General features: G+C 41.4%; 1 protein-coding gene across 2 annotated transcripts in view; it reads right to left on the minus strand.

Annotated features, from left to right (window-relative positions):
- Nucleotides 1-426: 426 nt before the first annotated feature.
- ACE2 (angiotensin converting enzyme 2) overlaps nt 427-17962 on the minus strand; it is a 38935-nt gene continuing 21399 nt past the window's right edge. Inside the window, exons 10-18 of one of the 2 annotated variants that reach the window (XM_087726247.1) lie at nt 11799-11943; nt 8808-8906; nt 8348-8470; nt 7545-7717; nt 7300-7358; nt 6435-6535; nt 2274-2390; nt 984-1178; nt 427-682 (exon numbers count right to left, since the gene is read on the minus strand). In XM_087726247.1, the coding sequence (XP_087582373.1) occupies nt 571-682; nt 984-1178; nt 2274-2390; nt 6435-6535; nt 7300-7358; nt 7545-7717; nt 8348-8470; nt 8808-8906; nt 11799-11943 (1124 nt within the window). In that variant the 3' untranslated portion in view covers nt 427-570. Of the gene's footprint in view, nt 683-983; nt 1179-2273; nt 2391-5589; nt 5651-6434; nt 6536-7299; nt 7359-7544; nt 7718-8347; nt 8471-8807; nt 8907-11798; nt 11944-17962 lie in introns of those variants that run through there. The other variant, XM_087726248.1, reaches the window with a different exon arrangement.

The raw sequence follows: 17962 nt of genomic DNA on the forward strand, positions 1-17962 counted from the left end.
CTTTGTTGCACCCATATTTCCAAATACTTTAATAAACTACTTTGCTGCTTTCAAGTTGTTGTCTCAGGTAATTCCATATGTGAGCATGTACTGTTTATAACAACTATAATATCAATCTCCATGTCCATGATTTTTTTTGTTAAAAATTGAAAACTTCTAAAAAATTATTTTTTCTGTTGTAAAGTATCGGTTTACAATAGTTTACAAAAGTTCTTGACTCTTAAAAAAATCCATCCCTATCTTCCCTGTTTTAAATGTCTGTCTCTTTTTCCATGATTTTTTATTTTTCATATTTTCATAGGAAGTATATTCTTGAAAAAAAAATTATCAAGTGTTTTGAGCCAGAAATGGCAACCCACAACTGCTTAGTTAATTTAAACAAAAAACAAAAAACGGCGGGGCAGAATATTAACTGACTTACATGAATTCATCCATTCTCCATAAATCCATTTCTGGTTTACAGAGGCTTTATTTTTAGCATTATTTATATTAATGTGTCCCTTTGTATGTTAGTGTGTTGGTCACAAACATGCAAAGATACGTAGGCATGTCCATTTACTTGGTTGCTTTTTAGAAAGTTGTTGTGGCAGCTTCATCAAGTTGAAATGTTGAATTACTTTGTCCACAATCTTCATGAATGGCAGCAGTTTCAATGGCATCAGTTTTTGCTGCCTGCTTTTTCCTGCACATAAAAATAATACATTGATTAGTATTTAACTATTTAAAAACTATCAGCATGTGCACAGAAAATACAGTGTTTTTCTAGTAAACTTCTGCTTAATATCAGTCTTGACAAACATTTGAAACATGGTAGGTATTGGTTAAAAATACCAGTGAGATACATGAACTGAGAAAGGAGATGGCTGAGGAATTCTGGCAGTTGAAGTCCACCTATCTTAAAATTCATAAGGTTGAGAAACACTGTCATATATTGTACAAAATGAACCTTGATTTAAGACTAAAGATCCATAAATAGCACTTACTTTTTTCGATCTTTCTGTCCAATAATGATCAAGGTGATGATTCCAATCACTACGATACCAATCACAACTCCAAATACTACAAGCCATACCGTTATGGGTGATTCATAAGGTGGTGCCAATGTTGGTAAGAGGCCAACAAATTCCAAAGTTTGATCAGTCAGTCTGAAAGCTTCATTGATTCGGTCCCGAGACAGACTGTAAATTAAGTTGGAAATTTTCTTTAAAATATTTCTAGGCATTCTACTAAAGTGTTTATTTTGCAATTGTAAAGTGAACCTGCAGTGATATATATAACAAGTATTAGATGTCCTTCCTTCCTTCCTCCCTCCCTCCCTCCTTTCTCTCTCTCAGAATTTCTGCTGTTTAGTTTGGCCTTTTACATTTTATCAATAAATAAAAAGTTATACATTCACTATTTATGGAGACCCCATTGACAATTTTCATCTTTCCTGACACTGTAGTATATTTAAATGTTTTAGACTTTTAAACTATTCTAAAGTGGTAGAAGACATTCTTATTTTGTTTGCCTTGTAATTCAGTTTTTATTTTTCAGTCGTATGTCACATTCATTATAATTTATTTACCTAAATTTATATGTGATTGCAGTCTGATAGTTCAATACAATGTGAACATACTTTGATCTATTTGCTCTATTGAATTTGGAGGGTGGATGTTGATATGTAGTAGGTATTGCTATCAAATTTCAATATTTAATGAATTACAAGAAGAAATTTGTTACATTAGATCTGATCTTAGTATTAAAATGTAATGCCATTAGACTGCATTCTGTTGTTCTATTATCACAATATATAAGATGATAATTATTATATACATGACTCAACACTGGAAATAGGCTATTTTTGTTGATTTTCTCATTCTTATTTCACTCTGGAAAAAAATCATGTTTTGTATGTTATATGTATGTATGGTGTATGTATATCCATACACCAATGATGTTGATCAACTTATTAACATCAATATTATGTGGCTTTCCCATTCTGAGCTTGATTATACGCACAAAGCAAGATAATTTAATGTTGCCTGTATGCCATTTTTTCAAATTACTCATACAATCTTTACTCTATTTTCCTGCATTTAGAAAGTTGTTGCGTTTTGACTGATGACAGGTTTCCTTGAAAACAACACAGAAGTAGTTTACTACCATGATTCTTCTGGGATGTTTTTTGACTTAACAATCTTAAATGTATAGTCCTGATATTCCCTAAAGATATCCCATCCAAGTACAAATCACCCTGACCCTATTGATTTATTTACAGTCCAAAGTTTCACCTGATTGCTTCTTCCACTTCAGATTTAGGAACCAATTCTGAAATATTTGTTGGCATGCTGACTGTAAAATAAAAGGAGATCCTCTCTGTCACAGGACTCACATGGACATTATCTGTTCTGGTGGGAGAGAAATTTATATTGATTAGAAATATTCAGGCTTAGAACTATCTGTGTTAATATTTGATCCAAATTATATGCCAACAAAGGGATCCCTCCCATTGTCATTAGAATATGTTGATTGCAAACACTGACTACATAATATTTATTTATATATACAAAAAGGTGGAAAAAGAGCTCAAATAATCCAAAAAATACATATTTAATCTTCTTATGAAATATCTAAATAAATGGACACCAATAACTAAAATTAACTTAATATTCTTTACATAGAAAATACGATTTTTTTCCTTCAGGATCAAATTATTTGAGTCTATACTTCTGGCAGCCTTACACAAATTATTAGAAAGAGTAAAGCAACATCTTGTCCGAGTCATATGTATTTTCATATCAGATATTTTCCTCTATATCCTTCTATTATAATAGATAATAATGAGAAAATAAATGAGAAAAATAATGTTTTCTATTATCTATATATTCTATTTTCTTGACAATATTTCCCACTTTCCTTCTTTTCCTTTTCTCCTTTCTCCCCCTTTTTCCATTGCTCAGGTGAGCCATATGAAACATTCTAGGACAAGGATGTCAAACTGGCGGTCTGCAGGCCCGAAGCATCCAGCACAAGCCATGACCACCCCAGTTCTGTGAATGGGAAAAATGTTGCTAAACATATGACAGCATCATGATGCTATGAGATTGATTCCTGTGTTCTAGGAGTATGGAAAATAGAGCTCAACTGGGATTGTAGGCGAAGAGAAATTACTTTTTCTCTCCTGTTTTCAAACAGAAATAGAATTTCTATAATTAATAAAGTATTTAATTAATTAAGCATTTACAATTAAAGCTAATCCCATCTATTACACTATTACACTTGTTAGATCAGTGCGAATGCAGCAGGTGAGAGTAGCTAGTGATTTCAGCACTTTTTATTTCCAGCAAAATGTGACTTCGCTCTGCCGGCTGGGCTGCCAGAGTTCACCCTTTAAGGAGCTCCAGGCAAACAAGCCAGCCAATGACAGCAGTTCAAATTTCTTGCAGTTGGGACAGCCAATCCGTGGCGAGTATGACATCTTATGTAGATTCTAGCCAATCCGCAGCAAGCATGAAAACTGATGTAGATTTCTGACGTACATACAGACGTAACACACCTCCCCCCTAGAATGAACAGTGTCCAATCCCCCGTCAACGTATGTGATGTAGACCTCCAGGTAGGCGGGGCACGCCAACTTCCTGCTGGACCTGCACAGTTCACTTGTCCCCGGGATCTCGGCTGCAGCAGTCAAATCTGCTGTTACTCCAGCTTCCTGGGAAGGAACCTTCTGGAGCTCCTCGGCCTGCGAGTCGAATTCCGGCCTAGTTCCTTCGGCTTCCAAGACCATCGCTTCCCGCTGGACGCCCTCAATCCCAGATAAGTGGTTGCAGCTGGGTTGGCGTGTAGTTCCCTTGTTGGGCCGGTGTGTAGTTCTCTTGTTGGGCCACTGGGTAGACCTGGTTCCCAGTCATCTGCTTCCCAGCCAGCAGTTGAGCGTGCTACTCAGGGCGGAGATCTCAGGTTCTTTGAAGGTTGCTCTGGCCGTCCACTCGCAGTCCAGTCACCCTGTTTCTTCAGCTTGGTGTCCCCCAGGTAGTGTGAGTTGGGCAATATGCCTCCTCCAGATTTGCCCGTCCTCCAGCTCAATGTGGTATGACTTGGGGCCAGTGACAGCCATGACTCGGCCCACCAGCCAGGTCAGGTACCCCACATAGCTGTGTGTGAATACCTGGTCCTGTATGTTGAATGCCCGCATGGGCCGTATGAGGTAGTCTGGGTGATATCGGTCAAGTCATGATCTCAGCCTTCTTCCTATTAGCCCAACTCCACTGGGCTCTTGTTGGTGGTCATATGGGGGGGTGATGTGTTGAGTGAGGAGGAACTGGTTGACTTTTTCCTGCCAATTCCCTGGGCCCATTTGGGTGAGGGTTTCCTTGGTTAGTCTCATCATCTGCTCCACCTGCCCATTGCTTGCTGGGTGGAAAGGAGAGATGAGTATGTGCTGGATCCCTTGCTGGGTGAGGAATGCCTCCATGGTCTTGGCTGTCAGTTGTGGGCCGTTATCGGAAACCAGGATGTCAGGTAGACTGGGTGGCGAAGAGTCATCGGAGGGCTTGGACAGTGGCTACTGCCATGGTTGTCTGCATAATGATTACTTCTAGCCATTTGGAGTATGCACCCACGGCAATTAGGAATGTTTGTCCTTCTACTGGCCCTGCAAAATCAATGTGTATGCGGGACCAGAGTCCCTTGGCTGCTTCCCATTCATGAGTGGGTGCCCGTGGTGGCGCTGGTCACATTCCTGGCAGAGTTTGCATATGGCCACTCACTCGGTAATGTCCATCTGGGGCCACCAGATGCAGCTCTGGGCTAATGCCTTCATTCTGATGATCCCAGGGTGCCCCACGTGTAACACGTCCATGGCTCTCCTCCAAAGCTTTTGGGGAACAATGACCCTTTCTCCCCACAACACACAGCCTTTTATGATTGACAGTTTGGTTTGCTTGCTGTGGTAACTCTGGTACTCCTCCCCCAGTCTCTCCTGTGGCCACCCCCTCAACATCCAGTTCAGAACTTTCCATAATATTTTGTCCTTTTGGGTGTGTTCTGCAATATCTCTGGAAGTTACTGGGCTGGTTGGGTTGATGTCGATCAGCAGTACTTGGGTGGTGGGTATGGGGTCTTCCACTAGTTCTGGCAGTGTGCAGTGGCTGAGAGCATCGGCGTGGCTGATGTTTTTGTCAGGTTGGTGGATCAGCTCACAGTGGTACGCAGTGAGGAAAATGACCCATCTGGTCATTCTCTGGGACATGTATGGAGGGGTCTGTTGGTTGCCGGCGAAGAATCCTAATAGGGGCTTATGGTCGATCACTACCTCGAAATGTCTTCTGTATATGTACTCGTGGAACTGCTTGATTCCTGCCACCACGGCCAAGGCCTCTTTATCAATTTGGCTGTAGTTGCGCTCAGCCGGTGACAGGGTCTTTGAATAATATGCTATTGGTGCTTCTGTTCCATCTGGTAAGCGGTGGCTGAGGACCACCCCAACTCCGAAAGGGGAAGCATCACAGGTGATCCGGACCGGCAATGTGTGGTTGTATTGAATAAGGATGCTGTCAGATGAGAGGAGGTCTTTAGCTGCTGCGAATGCTTGGTCTTCCCTCCGTCCCCAAGTCCATGGTGTCATCTTCCCCAGGAGATTGTGCAGTGGCTCAGCAATGATGGTCTTCTGTTGTAAAAAAATGCTGTAGAAATGTAACAGTCCCAAAAAGGCTTGTAGTTCTGCCTTATTCTTTGGGGTGGGAGCGTTCTTAATGGCGTTCACCTTGCTGTTGGTCAGGTGGATACCCAACCTATCTATTAGGTAGCCCAGGAACTCTACCTGTCTTACGCCGATTTTGCATTTATTAGGGTTTACTTTGAGTCCTTTTTCCTGGAACCTCCCCAAGGTCTCGTGCACGCGTTCCATCAACTGGCCTATTGACTCTCCTGATATAAAAACATCATCAAAGTATGGCATCACCCCTGGGATCCCATGCAATAGCCACTCCATTAGGCACTGGAAAAGTCCTGGGGCTATGCTGACCCCAAACTGCAACCTGGTACATTTAAATAGATTTTTTTTTTTTTTTTTTTAGATATTTTTATATTAAATATATTATGGAATATATTATGACTGTTACCATATACTATTCTGTTTCTGCCCTGGATTAATGTAGTCTAGAATGTGTGAGGGTACATAATATATACTCATATGAAACACGCGCATACACACTATATGTGTGGTGTGTGGTGTGTGTGTGTGTGTGGTGTGTGTGTGGTGTGTGTGTAATCAGAGATCAATAGTTTATTCAGAGAAGAAAGGCAAAATGAAAGTCATGGCAGTGCAACTGAAGGGCACTTCACCATAAATGGAGTGTTATTTTGCCTTGTTTGAGCTCCCCTTGCAGACACTATTGTCATGAAATAGTATAAAAGTAATCCCCATTGAAAATAAAAGGAAATATACTTACTGAAACAGCACTGTTTTAGTCTTGATTTCTAAAAAGTACTTCTGCATGGCATAGGCGATGGTTGATTTAAATAAATACATTTCACTCACAGTCCAGTTGTACTGTAAATTCAAGGTGACAATTACATTGACAGTTGCATGCTTAGATACAGCCCCTTGAAAATAGTTTTCAAATTACTTTCGCCTTACTGTAAATATCTCTATATACGTTTTCATCTATGTAACTGAGCACACAATTGAATTCAGATACAATATTAGGATCTCTACAAATACAATCAGCCTCCAAACTATTCTCTGGTTACAGAGATTCCCATTTTCTCTTCACCTCCCACCCCGCGGGCGAGTGAATAATCTCCATCCTATTAGAAGAGGCATATCAGGTAAGTACCAATGTCCTTTTTCACCATTAAATGAGGAAAAACTTTTCTTTGTCAAAAATTGATAGGAGGAAGATAAAATAACTGTCTTGAAAAACTGAAAGACTGTTGTAAAAAGCACAGAATTGTTCAGTTATTCTTTATTGTTTCTGAGGGTAGGACCAAAAAACTATTCAATTTAGATATGTTGGTGATGTTGGCCAGAAAATGAAAAATGTCTCAAGTAAAAATAGTGTGTTATATGAAAGCTCAATATTTGACAAAGGGATTTCCAAATGCACTGATCTTTTACACAATGTTCACCAAAATTCAAGCTTCTCCACACTTTTTCTATTTTCCACAGATTCTCTATTTTTCCCCATCATACCTTTATTGTTTGCCTAAAGGTGAGAATTATATTCTATCTTCATAGGATTGCATTGTGATCTATTTTCATTGTACTTAAAATAAATCCCAAATAATGAAATTAAGATGACATCATCTACTTACTGCATCATCACCGAGTGCTCTTTTCAAGCTGATCCTCACTTTGATGGCATACTTAGAATCTAGATTTAAAAAGAGAGAAAATAGAATTAATAATGTATACTTCAAAATATTCTTATTTATAATTCAAATTGCTACTGATTTTTCCCCAGTTCTTTCTCTGAAATGGTCAGAGCAGCATCAATAGACAAGGATGCCTCCCCCCCCCCAAAAGAGGGGCATATATTACATCATACAACAAAACCTACATGGAGTCCAATTTACATTCCAACCAACATTTTCATTGCTGTTCTGTTTCTCCAGCCACTTGAGTAAGGGATCAAAGTAGTGACGAAATGGTGTTGCATCCATCTTTTGGCTTTTTGTAATACTTTCTAAAGCTTTTGTCCAAGGCTGAGAACTACCCAAAGCAAGCATATCCCTGTATTTAAAAAGACATAGGAAATTTTGATCACTTGTCAGACTCGCTGTGTTAAGGAAAGACAAGGCATACTAAATTCAAGAAGAGTTCTAATCAGCACCAACAAAGACTGTGGTAAACATCTTGAATGAATAGGATAATAGAATTCAGCTGTTACAGCTGAATAGGGCCCAGATTTTCAGTTGTGCATGCCTGATGCTAAAGTGAAGAGCAATCTCATCGAAACCCAGAAAACTCTTAAAAGTGTACAAAAAAAATATGGAACAGAACTTCCTCTGTGTAATTGCTATTATAACATCAGTTTCCAGGTAATATGACATATCTCTAAAATCCATGAGAACTGCATACCTTGATTATTGAGAGATTCCTTTAGACTATGGGTTCATATGGATGTTAGCATTTGCTTTCCCTCCATCCAGAATCTAAATCTTTTGAACTTGAAAACTTACAAGCATGTTTGGAACTTGAAAGCTTACAGGGTTGACAGTGAAGAGAGGGGCCTAATTTTCATCTTATCATCTGTTTCTTCTTTTAAAGCAAATGTAGACTAACAGTATCTGGATCCTACAGTAAAAATGTATTTCACTACAGCTATTCAAATGATACATTGTGAAGCAAGTTCTCGCTTACTTCAAAATGCGTCCAGCATCTGTAGAATGAGAAATCTCACATTTATAAAGTTCCCCTGTGTGACCAGAAGCGTTGCAAAGTGCCTCTTGAAATTGGAACTGGTAAATGGTCCTTGTATAATATCTAGAAAAGGGAAAGGGAGAAGATAAAACCAATTTACTGATTACAGTAAGAATATCAACATTTTTCTGAAATTGGGCAGCTATAGAAATTAAATAAATAAAACATTTTATAAAGTTAGTTTTATAAAAGTAATTTTATTATATTAAAATGCTGATCACATCAAGATATTTCATTCAGCCTATCTGCTTATCACATGTCACCATTATTTTATCAAGAGATTAGAGCTGTGCAAAGTTTTAAAGTGGTGCTTCAATTTGAGGAATTCAAAAAGAAATTGAAATTCTTTTTAACAAAAATAGTAAAAAATAAAGAAGCAAATAAGAGTAACAAGTTAAACCTTATGAAAGAGTAGTCATTGGCAACATGAAATAGAGCAGCAGGGTCACAATATTCTTCGTTGTGAGGCAATGGCTCCACAACCCCGACTATCTCTCGCCTGCAGAAAAGAGAAATGTTTCCATTAGTATTTGAGAAGAAAGCAAGATTTAAAGTCAGACACTTTGTTGTATTAAGAATTGAACTGCTAAAAAAAATGTCAATATATTATAAAAGCTTTTGTCCCAGTTTTACATATACATTGACTAAATCCCTCATATAAAAGAAAGAGCATCGTCCTCAAGGCAGGCATCTCAAGTATATTTACGTTTCTGATAATATAACATAACATAACATAATATAACATAACTATGATATGATATGATGATATGATATGATATGATAGCCTGAATCAGAGCTTTGTTTTGTATAACCCACACAAGGGACAAGTGCAACGGAACCTGAATTAAGCTTAAAACTTGGACTTAGAATAAAGGGCTCTTTCAGTGTTCCTAACTCTGGTTTTCTTCTGTCATGTTTTACTTTCACCTTTTTATAAGTTAAACATTATTATGTCTTGGAAATGGAGCAAAGTAGATAAAGTGATAGCTACCTGTGATGGCTACCTGTGATGGGAAAATAACGGAGGCTGGTATATTCTTGAGTTTTCAAACTACTGCAGTAATTCATCTTTCAGAAAAGATGCAGCATCTCATCCTTTAGGTTCAGCTCAGCCATCTATTTGTTGCTGGATGACCCTTCTGTCAGCTGCTCATCTTCACTTTCTTTGAAGCTTGCTAGCAACTGCTATAACCAGGGTGGAGGGGGCATCTGAAAGGGGAAGCATGCTGGGGGTGTGAAAGAATGCTATGGGAAATTGGGGAGTATGGACACTAAAAGGAACCAGAGGTACCAACCAAGCCCATTTGCTGAGCTTCAAGGACACCAATCCTGGGAAAGGAATTTACAGTGCCTGAGGCACCAAGTTCCCAAAACATTGGAACAAGATCCGATTGGACTGTTCTCCCAGTGGGCAGGGCTTTGGGCACTGGAGATTGCTTTCAATATATGATTTTCATGTGGTTTTTTCCTCAGCACTTGCCTCAGCAACGCTGCACCCAGCATCTCTAGTAAAAGTACCTTTTATCTAAAACTTATGGATCAAAATTTATGGAGTAAAACTTTTATAGGAAGTAGCTGGGACCAGTCTGACACCTTCTTTTTAACTCTCCAAGCACAGGAGGAGATATGTCAATGTGACATCGCCAGAAACCACAGAATGGCCCTTTTTAATAATTCTTTACTTTCTTATTTATTTAATAAATACATTTCTGTGACTGCACATTTCACTAAACATGACTCTGGATAGTGTACCCACCAACAGTTAAAACAATATCACAACAATTAAAAATCTTTTTAAAAAATAAATAAAGATGAGATCAGTATGGTAAATAAAAGACTTTGGGAGAACACCCATATAAACATAACACAACTATTGCATAGGCTCCTTGTGGGATCCCCAATATGCTAGAAGAACCAGATTTTAGGCCTTCCCAAATGCTAATAGAGATGGAGCTAACTCCACATGGGGAGAGCGGTGTGATGAGATGGGTAGATATGACCAGGAAATGGCAGTCCATCTAATACTTTGGACCCATGATATGCAGAACTTTAAAGGTCAAAACTAGCATACAAGGTGCCAGCTAGTACAATTTATGAAACAGAAGTATAAGATGTGTCAACCAAGAGGCACACATAACTGTCCATGCAGTCACATTCTGCACTGGCTGAAGCTTTCACATAATCCTCAAGGGCAGCTCCATGTAGACTGCATTTCAATAATTAATTCTGGAGTAATCAGGGAATGAATGACTTTGAGTAGCGCCTCATCGTCCAAAAAGGACACAACTGATTCATAACATGAAGTTGTACAAAGGCCTCCCTCTGAGCAACTAGAAAGCTGATCAGGAATCATGAGCCTAGAAGGCCTGTCTGATGTCTCCATCTGGAGTAGGGCCAACATATCAGAGCCAAAGTTGGTAAAATCCCAGTTCCAAAACCCCAAAACCCAAGCCACTTATCAGTTTTGCCAGAGTTCAGCTGAAGTCTGTTGTTCCGCATTCAGACTTCTACAGTTTCCAAACTCTGGGACAAAAAATCAATGGTATCATTTAATTGTCCAGGGGCGGAGATGTATATTTTAATATTATGAACATACTGATGATAGCCCCACCCATGGTGACAGCTAATATTAAACGAGAGTGGAGAGAGTACCAAGCCTAGTGACATCGCATATATTAGGGGCTGTAGGTAGGATTTCTGACTCCTAATTAACATTGACTAGCAGTATTCTTATAGGAAGGAAAACAACCACATGTTCTCTGGTATCAAAGGCAGCCAAGAAGTAAAGGAGAGCAAGGACAGATAAATTACCCAAGTCCTACTGCTACTAGAAAATCATGCAAAAGCATGACCAATGCTGTTTTCACTCCATTACTAGGCCTGAAGCCTGATTGAAATGGGTTCAAATAATCCACTTCATCCAGGGTCTGCTGAAGCTGCTGTACAACCACCTTCTCCACAACCTTCCCTCAGAAAGAAAAGTTAAATACTGGATGAAAATTGTGGTGGGATCAGCAATAGCTTCTTGAGGAGGAGACAGACCAAAGCCTCAAGGAGTGCCAGGATGAATTAACAGTCAAACAAAGACTCAATATATCTATTTTACCCCAAAACAGTATTAAATTTCAGGGCTATCATCATAAGGTATTTGAGACATCAATTGATTGGTTTTATATCTCCCTTTTTATTGTTCTCTATAATAAGAGCATTTTGTCAGGAGAGCATGTCTTGGCAAATGTACCATAAACTTGATAATGAAATAGAGAATAAATGAATTTTTAATAAGTTCTCTTTCCATTACTCTTTACTAATAATAAATATTTACTGAGCTGAAACATTTCACCATTCCAGAGATTTTTCATATTTTTCTATAGTTGTGTCTTTTACTTACTTCATTTCCCACCATTTCTTCATCCATTGATCTTTGGGGATTTGCTCAGCAAATACCATCCATCGCCATTTCTCTAGCATGTACGTGAAAGGCATTGTTCCAACAATAGTCAGTGCCTGTTTGAGCAGAAAATTGATATCTGTTTCTGAAAAAGATAAACAAAATTGATTGAAAGGATTAAGTAGAAATTCTGTGTTGTTGAAATTGCAATTGTGCTGCCCCAGCAGTATATAGCTAATGTAGGAATTAAGAACTGTCTCCTTTAAGAAACTACCTCATGGGAAATATAGGCAGAGACTGCCTTATGGGAAATGTAGTTCCATAACATGTGATCACATCTATGTTTCTGATTGGCCACTGGGACATTTTGCCCGGATGCAAAGTTTATAGCCGGTCAGTTTGAATGCTTTTGTGAACCGGAATAGTAGTGTGTATCTCCACTCATCATGGGAGTAAAATCATCATCTTTTTACACCACGTGATGGAGCAGATTATGGAAAGTCAGAAGTATCTTAACACCAGTGACGTGCAGGCAGGGGAGGCAGGGCCTCACCACTGTCATCATGAAAAGAAAAGAAAAATTAAAAGAAAAAAGGCTGAGGTAGTTGCTGCCAGAGTCACAGTGGATGACTCTGGTTAGTGCTTAACTGTTTAAAAAAGCCTCTTTAAAAAGTGCCCTCTGCAGGAGGAGGCGAGAGGCCCACGTGCCTCCTTTAGTCTATCTTTATGATTACTTGAGCAGAGTTAAGCAAGGGTTAAAAGGCAAAAAATTCCTTATGTAGAGGAGGGACGTGGTTCTCTCACCTCCTCCTGAAGAGGGCACTTTTTTTAGAGGCTTTTTTTAAACAGTTAAGCAGAGTCATCCATTGGAGACTCTGGCAGCAGCAGCTCTTGCCTTTTTCTTTTTACATTTTTTACATTTTCATCATGGCAGACAAGAGGAGAGTTGAAATCCTCTGTGACACAGCTGGAAAAGGTATGTGGGTCAGAGGGAGGGGGGAGGAATTCAAAATTATTGTAATTTGTAAGTAATTGTAATTTGTATTATTATAAGTAATGTGTGTGTGTGTGTGTGTGTGTGTGTTTTACCTGCCTCTGCTAGAGCGTGGGCTGGCACTTTATTTCCCAGCCCTGGGGCACCTTTCCACATTTGGCAAAGCTCCTGCTCTACCCGCAAAAGGCAGCCTCGCCGCTGCCTCTGTCTATTCCCTTTGCCCGCTGTCCGTTAAGAACAAAGCCCACAGTGGGGAAGCTGCTTGTTTGTCTGTCTGGGATTCTTTGGGGGTTGTGTGTGTGTATGGTGAACATATCACTGGAGCGGCCAAAAGCCTCTTTCTTGACAGCACTTTCAAGAAAAAGGCTTTTGGCCGCTCTGGCAGTATGTCCGCCATTAGAGGTGGAGCAGCAAAAGCCTCTTTCTTGAAAGCGCTGCCAAGAAAGAGGCTTTTGGCTGCTCCTGGCGCTATGTCTGCCATACACACACACACACACACACACACACACACACACACACACACAGCAAAGAATCCCAGACATACAAACAAGCAGCTTCCCCACCATGGGCTTTGTTCTTAACCGACAGTGGGCAAAGGGAATAGAGAGAGGCGGCGGCGAGGCTGCCTTTTGTGGGGAGAGCAGGAGCTTCGCCAATCACGGAAAGGTGCCCCGGGCTGGGATCCAAGGCACGCTTAACTAGGCAAGGAACTTGTGCAGACCCGCCAGGTTGTGGAAACTGAGGAAAAGAATGGAGGGGAGGGGGGCATGCGGAGAAGAAGAAGCATGCTGAGCTGTCATCAGGGCTGCTGAAGCTTGCGAGGGAGCGGAGGATCCCAGGGCTGCGGACATGGGGCTTTGATCTGGGGATTCTGGGATCAGCGGCGCTTTTTTCCTCAGCCCTGAATCCACCAATTAATGGATTAAGATCTTTTGAATTAGATGGGATCCCTAATTAAGGGCAGCTGCCACGAAGAACAGGCGAACTTCAATTTAAACCCACCGGGTTTCCCTCAAGTGGGAATTCTCATCTTTGCCTGTCCTAATTCAGACACTTTCCTTTCCTTTTTGGATCACATTCTCTTCAGCCGATCAAGAGGCATTCTGGGAATCAAACCCAGTTCAGGGCTGAGGAAAAAAGTGCCGTGATCCCAGAATCACCAGATCAAAGCCCCGCATCCGCAGCCCTGGGATCTTCCACTCCCTCACAAGCTTCAGCAGCCCCAATGACAGCTCGGCACGCTTCTTCTTCTCCACATGCCCCTCCTCTCCAGTCTTTTCCTCAGTTCCCATGTCCCGGCGGGTCCACACAAGTTTCTCACCTAGTTAAGCGCACCTTGGATCCCAGTCCCAGGGCACCTTTCCGCGGTTGGCGAAGCTCCTGCTCTCCCCGCAAAAGGTAGCCTCACCGCCGCCTCTCTCTATTCCCTTTGCCCGCTGTCGGTTAAGAACAAAGTCCACAGTGGGGAAGCTGCTTGTGTGTCTGTCTGGGATTCTTTGGTGTGTGTGTGTGTGTGTGTGTGTGTGTGTGTGTGTGTGTGTGTATGGTAGACATACTGCCGGGAGCGTCCAAAAGCCTCTTTCTTGACAGCGGCCAAAAGCTGCTTTCTTTCTTTTTGCCTCACCAGCCATAACCGTCACCGCACATCACTGCTTAGCACTGAACTGTAAGTTTTGCTATTAAGAATGCCTGATAATGAATCTGAAAGAGATTCCTAAGCGTGGAGTTAACTGCATGCCCCAAGCAAGCCTACACTGCCTGAGGCAGAGCAGTAAAAAGATGGTGTTATTTGAGCTCCCATCGAATAAAAAAGACGTTGAAGTTGAATCCCAAACTCCATTTGCATTTTAATTGAGAACAGCTGAGGGGATTCCCCCCCACCCCCTCTTGGAGCAAAGAGAGAAATCCTATAAGAATGCTGCTAGTTTCAGTGAGAAAGGCTGATTAACTCTCCTGAGGTGAAGGACTTTGTTGTGATTAAGAAAATGTGCTAAAAGGGGGCCAAGAGTTGCATGAGAAAAGCAGCCTCTACAACCTGGCTGGCTCAATCTGCTCTGAAAAGCCTGTTTTTGTTTGTGGAAGAGTACTCGCAGGCTAGACTCTAATATACTAAGAAAGCAGACCCTGCAAAGTTAGAAAAGCATGTTTCCCCTCTCTCCTTGTTCAAAAGCAAGATCTACTTTGTTTCCATCTAATTGAGCTCCAGGGGAGGGGACCCAGGAATTGCATGATAAAGCAACCCCTCCTCCTTCCAAACCTAACAAAAAAGAGAAACCTGTTGCAGTGAATCAAAGCAGATCCAAGCTTCATTCCTTAAGTCAGTGGTTCTCAACCTGTGGGTCGGGACCCCTTTGTGGATCAAACGATCCTTTCACAGGGGTCGCCTAAGACCATTGGAAAACACATATTTTCAAAAAAATTGGAAAACATAAAATAATCTTATGGTTGGGGGTCATGAGGAACTGTATTAAAGGGTCGCAGCATTAGGAAGGTTGAGACCCACTGCCTTAAGTGGTTGTAAAAGCCTCATGGAATGGTCTCCATGAAAATGAAATTTGAATAAGAAAAAGGTCAGCTAGTCCAGTTCCGACCTCCCAAATCCTTTGAACTTTATTGATAAGTTGTCCTGGCAATGAGGGGCAATAAAGAGGCCCCAACCATCCCAGCATCCTTACTTTGTTTGTGCAAAGTCTTTGGGCAGCCAAAGGACCATAAGGCAGATGCAATAGCAATAGCAATAGCAGTTAGAGTTATATACCGCTTCATAGGGCTTTCAGCCCTCTCTAAGCAGTTTACAGAGTCAGCATTTTGCCCCCAACAACAATCCGGGTCCTCATTTTACCCACCTCGGAAGGATGGAAGGCTGAGTCAACCCTGAGCCGGTGAGATTTGAACAGCCGAACTGCAGAACTGCAGTCAGCTGAAGTAGCCTGCAGTGCTGCATTTAACCACTGCGCCACCTCAGCTCTTATCCAGTTCAGCTGAAGAGATTAAGGTATGTTCTTGTTGATTTGTTGCTATTGTTTATGAATTATTGGGAAAGGCTCAACCCCTTTAGGAGGTACCAAGCTAGCCAAGTCCAAGACAGGTTCCAAGTTCAGGTAAAGACCCTTAGGAATTCCAGAACTGAGAGTTAGCTTAACAAACCTCAGCAAGGAAAATGCCATTTCCAATCACTCCAAACAGTAGGCACAAGCAGTGCCCTCTAGTGGCTCCTCTACAAACTACAGTCCAGTATTTTAACCAACACTTGCAACGTACCCTAGTGGCTGGCACGTGAACTGCACCTTCATCTCCAAAGTTTTGCAATGCAGCCTAGTGGCCGATCAGTGATTTGCACCTGTATCTACAAAGTTTTGCAATGCACCCTAGTGACAAACAAGTGAACTGCACCTGCATCTACAAAGCCTTGCAACACACCCTAGTGGCTGACAAGCAAACTGCCCCTGCATCTCCAAAGCCTTACAATGCACCCTAGTGGCCGACAAGTGAACTGCGCCTGCATCTACAAAGTTTTACAATGCACCTTAGTGGCTGACAAGTGAATTGAACTCAAAGAATTCATAACACATTCAAGAAACTTTCTGAGCTAGTCCTAGTTATAGAATCTTCTCCAGCCATGGCAGAAGGATCAGATATGCCAAACCCCATACCTGAATCCAACACAGACTCAGAATTGGATGTCCAACTGTCAGAAAAGGCAGAAGCACCTCAGATAGCCTATGACTTAAGGCAGCATAGAAAGCCTACGCAGATTAAACAGTCAAACCTCTTGGAGGATTGGGACAGGCTATATCAAAAGCAAAAGAATTGCTGAAAGAAGTTGCAGCAACTCTTCGACAAACTCAAAGACGAGTTATCCTCCAAACACCTCCGTTCATTAGACAATGACATGAATAAGCACTTCGCAAATTGATAGTTTATGAGGACCGCCTCAATGACATCCAGCTACATCTAAATGATGATGAAGAACTCCAGAAGGATGCTGCACATTCAGACATTAAACAATGTACAAAGGAGTTTCAATGTAACAAAGACCTTATCCAAACCAGTCTGAAGAGGGAGACTGTCCTGGAAAAGAAGGCCGAGTCCAAGGTGTCTTATCTTTCGCATGCAACATCTCAGCATGTGACTTCCTCTCGGGTTTCTAAAAAAGCATTCCCATCTAGTCCCAAGGACACATTGGGCACAAAAGCCATGTCTGAGGTGTCTCGACATTCGCAGGCTTCATCTCAGCAGTCACACGCAACCCCCACTCTCATTAATGGGACAACATCCCACTCAAGACCGTGTCAAGAACATTTCACGACTTCAACAGTCAAACCAGTTTTAGGAGCAACAGTGTTCCAGACCAGCAAAGAAGACAATGACTTGGCCTTGTTAATAGAAAACAAAGAATTTCTGAGGCTCATGGACAAGGAACTTCAACAGCAAGCTACCAAGAATTGGATGACTCCACTACCCTTCTGCATATGCAGGCAGCGTCTTCCAAACAACCATGAGCAACCTCTCTCTTGCCTCTTCAATCTGAGAAGCCCAAAATGAAAACTCATTTAGTGGAGTTCCTAGACAAGGTGTCCAGAATGGACATGCAGAACTTGCTCCACCTCTGAGAAATGATGAGGAATGCTGGTACCTGCCATCCTTTGGGGTGTACCACCCACAAAAGCCAGGCCAGATTTGAGTAGTCTTCAATGCCAGCATACAATTCCGAGGTCTCCCTCTGACCAACGTCCTTCTCACAGGACCTGACCTCACAAACAGTCTGGTTAGCATGCTCATTCACTTCAGAAAGGAAGCCATAGCCATCATGGCTAGCCCAGTAGATGTTCTACTTATTCCTTGTCAGAGAGGACCATCAAAACTACCTACATTTTATGTAATCCAGTGTCAAACAGCACAACCAACTGAAGCAAGAATGGGAGATGTGGCGTGCCCCCCTGAGTTGTCGCCAAAGTGTTCCTGTGCAGCGCATGTATGTTCCCATCTTGCCTGTCACCACAACAAAAGCAATAACAGCCATAGGATACATCAGAGTCTACGGCGGGGAGAACAACGTTCACATCGGTTTCATCATGGAAAAGGTGAAACTAGCACCATAAGTACCTCTCAACCATTCCAAGAGCCAGCTCGCTTCAAACGCTTCTCCAGATGAAGAACTCTCATGTTG

The sequence above is a fragment of the Thamnophis sirtalis genome, unplaced genomic scaffold, assembly GCF_051295495.1.
Source record: "Thamnophis sirtalis isolate CommonGarterSnake01/CBP01778 unplaced genomic scaffold, rThaSir2_p1.2 scaffold_12, whole genome shotgun sequence".
In the NCBI taxonomy this organism is placed as follows: Eukaryota; Metazoa; Chordata; class Lepidosauria; order Squamata; family Natricidae; genus Thamnophis; species Thamnophis sirtalis.